Source organism: Fukomys damarensis, unplaced genomic scaffold (genome assembly GCF_012274545.1).
Source record: "Fukomys damarensis isolate Sample0158 unplaced genomic scaffold, DMR_v1.0_HiC HiC_scaffold_12, whole genome shotgun sequence".
Taxonomy (NCBI): domain Eukaryota; kingdom Metazoa; phylum Chordata; class Mammalia; order Rodentia; family Bathyergidae; genus Fukomys; species Fukomys damarensis.
The window spans coordinates 17746749-17755459 of record NW_022900924.1 but is presented as its reverse complement, the minus strand read 5'-3'; the positions used below and the strand labels follow the sequence as shown (position 1 = coordinate 17755459).

Here is an 8711-nt window from a genome sequence, read left to right as displayed (position 1 = left end):
TTGTCCGATGAGTCGGAGGACAGCGTCAAGTCGGCCACCGTACCCGGCGACCACCCCAAGACGCCCACCGGCTCGCCTGTCCCCGAGGTGTCGGCCAAGTGGACCCACCTCACCGAGTTCGAGCTGAAGGGGCTGAAGGCCCTGGTGGAGAAGCTCGAGTCGCTCCCCGAGAATAAGAAGTGCGTCCCGGAGGGCATTGAGGACCCCCAGGCGCTCCTGGAGGGTGTGAAGGTGGGCCTGGGTGTGGCCGGGCGGCAGGCGTGAAGAGAGGTGCGGCAGGCGTGCTGCTGCTGCGGACCAGGCCCTGCGTACCCACCAGGGGCTCCAGGGCTCGGGTCACGGCCAGTGCTTAGCCAGTCGGGAAGTAGCTGAGAGGTGGGGACCTCCTAGGTCCCAGAGCGGGGGAGGGCGGGCTGGCTGAGGTCGGCAGTGCTGAGGTGCCACATTGCACTGGCCGCGAACCAGCAGCGTGCTGAAGTTGCAGAACAAACTTAAGTTCCTTTTTCAGGAATGAGTAGTTCATTTGTCCATTAGGAAACAACCAGATGTTTCCTGGGACATAGAATTATGACTCTTGCTGGGTTTGGTGGCTCACGCCTGTAATTCCAGCACTCGGGAGGCTGAGGCAGGGGGATCTCTGTGAGTTCAAGGCTAGCCTGGGCTACAAAGTGCGACCCTGTAGCAAAAAAGGCCAAAAAAAGGGAAAGAAAGCGGGGTGTGGTGGCACATGCCTGTAATCCCAGCATTCGGGAGGCTGAGGCAGGAGGATCACTGTGAGCTCAAGACCAATCTGGGCTAAATAGTAAGTTCCAGGTCAGTCTCACAGTCTCAACTATATAGTGAGACACTGCCTCAAAAAAAAAAAAAAAAAAAAAAAAAAAAAAAAAAAAAAAAAAAAAAAAAAAAGGAAAGAAAGAAATTACTGACTCCTGCCCTCAGAGGGCCCTGACCTGGGCTGACATCAGGGAACCTGACAGTGCCACCAGCAGAGGGAGCCAGTGTGCAAACCCCAGTCCAGGTGCCTCCCTGTTTTATTTTTTATTTTCAGTTGGGAGGAGGCAGCTGGGGCTTCCCCTACCAAGCTGCCTCCACCATCACCTCTCTTCTGATAGCAGGCAGCTTCCCGAACACAGAGAGGGAAGTTGATAGCTCTGGAAGCTGCCAGGCCCACAAAACCCCCACCCAGGGGTTCCAGAACCCTTCCCTGTGAACGCGTCTGTCCCATGGAGTCTGGACCACTTTTGCAGGTTGCTGACCTCTTGTGAGTTTGTGGAAATGAGGGACTCCCCCTCCCAGCTCTTCAACACACACACACACGTACGCACGCACCCATATGCAGCACTAGCAGGTCTTGTACCCCTGTTTTTCCTGTACTACTTTTTTTCTTGGTGGTACTTGGGAGTAGTGAGCTTAGGCAAGTGCTTATCACTGAACTACCATCCTCTTCTAAACTGTGCATTTTTGTATGTTAGATTTCCTCAAGGAAACCTTTCGGATTCTGTCATGTGGTTGCATTTTTTGCATATTTTGGCTTTTGGGTGTTTATTTATTCTTTTTGGTACCGGGGATCAAACTTGGAATGTTGCACTTGTGAGGCAGGCGGCGGCACCACTAAGCTAAATCCCGGGCTCTGTGTGTGTTTGTTTTGAGGCAAGGACTCACTATGTAGTCAGGCTGGCCTACAACTCTAGGTGATCCTCCTGCCTCAGCCTCTGGTGCTGGGACTGCAGGTGTGCACCACCACGCCCATCTTGTGATTGCTTTTTCTTCTAAGATCCTGTAAAGTGCAAACAATATTTTCACAAACCGAAAAATAATAATATGGGTTCCCCAGATTTCATTAATGGATTAAAAACTCATTTGTCTGAAGAGGAATTTTTTCTTTTCAAAACCCCTTTTACTTAAAAGCCCCCTTGGGCTGGGGATTAGCTCCACGGTTCCACCATGTGCCTGCCTCACAAGCGCAACTTCCCGAATTCTATCCCTGGCACTAAGAAAAACAAAGCTCTCTTGTGTGCCTGGCGGGTTCATGTGTGTTCCTGGCTCCTGCCTGGTCACGTTTCTTCCTAGGTTCCCTAGCACCAGTTCCAGCCCAGGGCCTCTGACCCCTAGTCTGTGCAGCTGGCCCGGGGTTGCAGCGGCTCAGACATGACTCGGGGCCGTGAGGCTGAGGCAGCCTGTGACAGTGGTGATGCCGGCTGCTGTGGGTGTTTCCTGTGTGACTCGGGAACCCTCCCAGCGCCCCTAGATGGAGCACTCACTGTCCCATTTTATGGACACAGTTGGGGAATGCAGGTGAGTTAACTGGGCAGTGGGCAGCGTGTGCCCTCCGGCCACCAGCTGGGTTTCCCGACCGGAAGTGATTTCCTTGCTTCGAGTTTAGGGAAAAGATGCTGCAGTGGCTGCCTGGGCTTTCCTTACAGAGCAAGCCACAGGCAGTGGTGCTGACCCTGGTACCGGGCCTTCCTGTCCCCACTTTGTAGAGCCCTCTGGGGAGTCGGTGACTCAGGGACTCCCTTCTTCCAGACACTTCCCCCATGGGGGCCCGGACCTGGACTGTACAAATAAATGGTCAAGAACCGAAAGTCAGGCCAGAGGTGGTCATGGTTTGTGTCCGCTCTCAGCTACATGGCGTGTGGCCTTGGGCAGGTCACTCCACCTTTCTGTTTAAAATGGGGTATCGGTCTGGATGTGTTTTGTCCTTCTGGTGGTTTTTGGCCCTTTTGGATTACTTAGGTTCTTCATTATGAACCGAGGGTCCTCCCTATAAAATGAGCACAGACGAGGACCTCACTGAGCCACGTCCCCAGTTCCCCCCTTTTTGTGGTACTGGGAATCGAACCCAGGTCCTTGCGCTTGCGAGGCAGGCAGCGGAACCACTGAGCTAAATCCCTGGCACTCCCAAGCCCCTTTTTTATTTTGAGACATAGTGTCGCTAAGTTACCCAGGCTGGCCTAGAACTTGTGAGTCTCCCGCTTCAGCCTCCGAGAAGCTGGCACTATAGGTGTGCGCTACCACACCTGGCCAGCTGTTACCTTCTAAGGCCAAATGTTGGGACAACCACCGAGTTCCCTGCATCACCCGGCACCCCGCTGACCGCTCCTGGGCTGGGAAGCCTTAGCGTGGGGCCTTCTGTGCACGGGGACCCGCGGGTGAGCCATTTCTTTGTCCCCTCGGATGCCATGCATGGGCACAGGCTGAGCAGGAGTCACGTGTGAGAGTGCGGGGAGCTGTGACCGGGAGGGATCCAGGGTCTCGCACACGCCAAGCACACACTCATCCAAGACAGCGCTCTGCGCCAGCCGGCCTGGGGCTCACTGTGGCAGCTGTGGGGCCTGGCTTACCTCTGCCCAGACCATTTTTCTGTGTCCGGGTTGCACTCCCAGGTCCTGGGGCTTAGGACTCGGACACATCTTGGGGGACACAGGCAAGTGCCGCAGGTTGGGCCTGGCGCCCCGTCCAAGCCGGATGCCATCCTGGCTGTCTCTGCCCGGCCCCCTGAGTGGAGTGCACCCGTGCCCCCCTCTCTCTGCCTGCTGCCTTCCTGACCCTGCTCTGCCTCCTCAGCACAGCAGCGGTGGTATTTTTAGTCTGTGTAGACAGAGTTTCTGATTGTTGGCGCCCACCCTGGGAGCAGGGGCAGGAACCACGGTTAAGTCGTGGCTCTCTGGGGAGAGCAGTTGGCCGAGGGAGCAGGGCCACCGTCTTCTTGGGGGAGCAGGCACGGCCTGCATCCCCTGCTTCGGAAAGCCGGTGTTGGGTGGGAGTCTGGGCTTCCTGCGTCTGTGTGCAGGAGCCCCGCGAATGTGATTCCTCCAGCACCGCTAGGGTACCGCGAAACCCCAGCTTGAGCCCCAGGTCTCTCCGTTTTAGAGAACACTTCCCGGAGGGCCAGAGCCTCGGGCGCCCTCTGGTGGCCACTGGGGGCACCCAACACACGCACTCAGGCACAGACTTGTAGTTATTTTGAGGCCCGGTGATGTTATGTAGTCTAGGCTAGTTTCTTCCTGCCTCAGCTTCAGTGCTGGCATTCTGGGTATGTGCCACCCCAACCTGTCTATAATCTCAGCACACAGGAGGCTGAAGCAGGAGCATTGCCACAACTTCAAGGCCAGCCTGGGCTATATAGTGAGTTCAAGTCCAGCCTAAGGTTCATGTAGTAAGACTGTGTCTCAAAAAAAAAAATTTTTTTTGTTTTTGTTTTGTTTTTTTGAGACAGGGTCTCACTATGTAGTTGAGTCTGACCTGGAACTCACTGTGTAGCCCAGGCTGGTCTCGAACTCACAGCGATCTTCCTGCCTCAGCCTCCTGAGTGCTGGGATTACAGGTGTGTGCCACCACGTCCAGCCCCCCGAAATGTTTATTTGTTATTATAATTTATTCATTATTTGCTAGTATCAGTAAGAACTTTTTTGTAACCAGTCATTAATGCTTGTGTTACTGGCTCCAGCTCTGATACTAAAATCAGAAACCGTGAAACATTTCAGAATGAAACTACGGCCGGGCGTGGCGGCGCATGCCTGTAATCCCAGCACTTGGGAGGCTGAGGCAGGAGGATCGCTGTGAGTTTGAGACCAGCCTGAGCTACATAGTGAGTTCCAGGTCAGTCTCAACTACATAGTGAGACCCTGTCTCAAAAAACAAAAACAAACATACAGAACGAAACTACAGGAGCTCATAGAAGAGTGGATGATTTTCAGTCCATGTTCTCCGTGTTTGCAAAGTCGTAGCCAGCGGCCAGAGCAGCCTAGGAGTGTGTTCGGCTTACTGTGATTTCTTCAAAAGTTGTAGTTTGCCAGCATTTAAAACTGCAGACGTTTCAAGTGGAACTCCAGGCCCTTGATTTCTTGTGATGACGTGGAGCTCTGGTGGGACTTTGCGTCCCCCGGGAAGGCAGAAGTGTGGAACTGAGCATGCTCCCTGCTCTGAGGGGGCTGTGACCTCCAGCTGCAAGCTCCCATCCCTATCGCCGAGGTCTTTCCTGCCCAGATCTGTAGCACATCTAAGGTTGTCGGCCCAGCCTCGGGTCTGGGACTGGGCCCGGGAGACCAGAAGTCCTGGGTAGGTGTGGTCCTACCCAGCTGTACAGGGCCCATAAATAAGAAGGAATTGGAAACCTTTACTGGATGTAGAATGTCTTTCTGGTAGGCCCTTTTTTGCTCTCTGAATTTTGGGGCAGGGAGGAAACTTTAGAAAAGTGAACACCAGTATGGGAGGGGGAGGGTATGAGACTCCTCTACTAAGCGGAACCATGAAATGTCATCCAGTTTCCTGCTGGGGGGGCAGCTTTGGGCTGCGCGCGACCTCTGACTGGGGACACTGAGGAACTCCTTCCGCACAGGGAGTGGCTGAACTTGTTCTTTCTCTGATTTGCAGGAAGTGGATGAGCATAGCTCATGTCTGTATCTTGCTTTTTGTTGTTTTTTTTGGTTTTTTCAGAGACAGTCTCACTGTGTAGCTCAGGCAGACCTTGAACTTACTGTTACTGTGTAGCCCAGGCTGGCCTTGAACTTGCAGTGATCCTCCTGCCTCAGCCTCCCGTGTGCTGGGATTACAAGAGTATGCCTCCGTGCCCAGCCCATTTGTTCTTAACTGTCCCTGAAAGAGTGCTTTTGTATAATCCACATATTCCCTGTCAAGGGTCAGGAGGATGGGGCCAGTCCGAGTCCAGGCCCTCTTCTGGGTGCTGTGGATGAAATGCCTGCATCCGGGGCTCGGGACGGAGGCGCCAGAGAGCAGCAGGCTCAGAGCTCAGCCTCCCCTCGTCTGGGGCCACAACAATGGCTTTTGAGACTTTCCAAGCCTTGGTCACCTCAGCCACAAGTGAGGACGACTCAGTGGAGTTGCATTTCACATGTGGAAAGGTCCACAGGTCAGCTGCACACAAGATCTCCGTCTGGAAGAGTCAGAAATACCCTGCAGATCCTTGCAAATGTTCCCAGAGGCCTGGCCACAGTGACACGTGGAGACCCTGAGCTTACAGCCCACTTGTCTGCCAGCATTTGCTTGATAACTCCATCCTCTGTCAAATCAGATCAGATATCTACTTATGTTCAGGGCTTGTTGCAAAACCCAGTTACAGCCACTCTTGGTGGGCCACACCTGTAATCCTAACACTTGGGAGGCGGAGGCAGGAGGATCTCCGTGAGTTCAAGGTCCGCCTGGTGCCTGGTGAGAGGTGCCCTCGGTGTGATTGTGAGTGACGTGCGGACCTCACGGGGAGCTGTGCATTCCTCTTCTCACAGGCTCTCTGCAGGGGGCTGCTGTGTGTTCTGTGGACCCGCTAACCCTGGTGGCTTGCGTTCCGTGCAGTGGCAGATGCTGCTGGACACTGATTTGTGTGGAGCACGGATTACTTCGGGCCTCCTGCCCCTGGGAGGCCTCCTCTTCACCCTGGGCTAACGTGGCTCCTTTGTTTGGCACAGAATGTCCTGAAGGAGCACGCAGAGGACGATGCCAGCCTGGCCATTACTGGGGTGCCTGTAGTCAGTTGGCCAAAGAAGACTCCAAAGGTAAGACTTGGGACCCTCGCTCTGGGGAGGCGGCTCCCCCTGCCTTGCACACCTCCTTTAAGTGTATATTGCAGCTCTTGGGGGGGGCGTCTTCTGGGAGCAGACTCCCCAGTAACAAAATTTTTCAGTGCTATGTTCCTTGCAAATTTTTGAGTTTTCAAGGGTTCAGTTTACCCAGCTGCCGTTGCGGTGTCGAGCAGTGCCCCCTGGTGGTTACTTAGATAACTGCGGAGGAGCGATGTCACCCACCTTGCTCATTTAGGTGGATTTTCTCTCCCTCCCTTCTTTGCTTCTTTCCTCCCTCCTTTCTCCTCCAGCTGCTCCGTGGACTGTTTTCCTCCCTTTTTTGAAAAGTAACTTCTTCCTCTTTGTAAACCTCATTAGTGGTCAACATAAAAAGATTTACTCGAAGGGGAAAGGAAAAGATACTCAGAAGAGTAATAATGGTTACATCGTTGGACACTTACCGGAAATGAATTCCTGCCCAGCCCCCACATCCCTTGTCTGTTTAGCCTCCAGCAACTCAAGGGAAGAAGAAGTGAGGTCACTTATAGAACAGAGCAGAGTGCTTGAAGGTAGGGTAGAGCAGAGACTGGTGTCGCCAGGCGGAGAAAGCAGTAGTGTTTTGTCACACGTCCACAGCAGCACAGGGTGGAAAGTGTACATAGCCGCTCTCTACCTACCATGCATCTGGGTTTGTCTGCACTCAACTTCACCATTTTCTTGGGCAATTTACGTGAGCTTTCTTTTTGGTATGTAGTTCAGGCTATCCTTAAACTCAAGGATTCTTGGGAGGCTGAGGCAGGAGGATCTGAGCGTTCAAGGTCAGCCTGGGCTACATAATGAACTCAAGGCCTGGCTGAGCTGCACAGTGAGACCCTGTCTCAAAAACGAAAAAGGCACCCATGTGACTCACTTACGTTTCTGTAGGACTGTGCTGTTCTAGGTGGCTCACTTCCGCCCCGTTATCTCACTGGTGTGCATCCTAAACGTGGCATTCCCGGGGAAAGGGTGTTCTCTTTGAAGCTCAGTGGGAGCATAGGTGGGTGGAGGAAGGGGCGAGAAAGCGTCCCCCCCTCGTGGTCCCCAGCTCAAGGGCCAGGTGGGTGATGCAGCCACGCGCAGTGGTGTGGGTCCTTGTCACAGCCCCGAAACCAGGCAGCCGTGAAACCCGGAGAGGAAAGTGAGGCTTTGCCCTTCCACTGCTCTCTGCCCAGCTGAGGAGTTGCCCTGGAGGATGTACTGGGGTCTGCAGAACTCGGGCTTGTTTTGTTGTTTTGTTTCGGTGTTAAAGGGGGTCGAACCCAGGACCCCGTGCATGCTAGTCAAGGTCTGTACCGCTGAGTTCCATCCATGGTCCGTCTTACTTTATGTTACGTTATAAAATGAACTTGCTTAATTTCCTGGGCTGGGCTTGAACTTTCCATCTTCCTGCCTCAGTCTCCCAAGTAGCTGTGTATAGGCCTGCACCACCAAGCCTTGACTGGAACACAGGCTTTTGAGAAGACAAACTCAGGGCCAGGCATGTTGGCACACGGCTGTGATCCCAGCATTCTGGGAGCCTGAGGCAGGAGGATCCCAAGTTCAAACCCAGTCCGGGCAATTTAGTGACCTAGGAGACTGTCTCCAAAAAAAGGCCCTGGGGAGTAGCTTAGTACCAAGGCCTAGAGTATGAGTACTGCCAAAAAGAAAAAAACTAAGCTGCACTATACCATGTCATCTCAGAGTGGGGGGCCCTAGCAAACGTCTCCGGGGGCAGTGTGCCCATGTCCTTGCAGGGACCCCAGCCCACCCTTGGGGCCTCAATCGCTCCCCCTTTAAGCCAGACCCATTCTACCCTCTCCAGAGACAAAGCAGGAAGCTATCTCCTGGGATCGCGACCTTGTCTAAGATCCTGCCAAGGGGGGCTTATCCTGTCCTGGGCACACAGTGCAGCCCAGCTCAGGGGTCCGCACTGGAGCCTCAGACTGGGTGGGAGAGGGGCAAGGGCAGAGGACGAAGACCGATGGGTTCTTAACAGCGCGTCCTTGTGTCACCATCATGTAATCCATGGTTAGGTCGTTTCTGTGCCCTCGAAAGAAACCTCATCAGTCAGTCTCAGGGGCAGCTCACGGGTAGGCCACTTGCCTGTCATGCGTCAGGCCCTGGGTTCTATCCTCAACTCTGCAAGAAAAAAAAAAAAAAAAAAAAAAAAAAAAA

The 8711-nt window shown here is 53.8% G+C and overlaps 1 protein-coding gene across 1 annotated transcript in view; it reads left to right on the top strand.

Annotated features, from left to right (window-relative positions):
• Kdm2b (lysine demethylase 2B) overlaps positions 1 to 8711 on the top strand; it is a 115224-nt gene that overhangs the window by 55361 nt on the left and 51152 nt on the right. The window contains exons 12-13 of the mRNA XM_033762450.1: positions 1 to 231; positions 6426 to 6512. Coding sequence (XP_033618341.1) covers positions 1 to 231; positions 6426 to 6512 — 318 coding nt within the window. The remainder of the gene's footprint in view (positions 232 to 6425; positions 6513 to 8711) is intronic.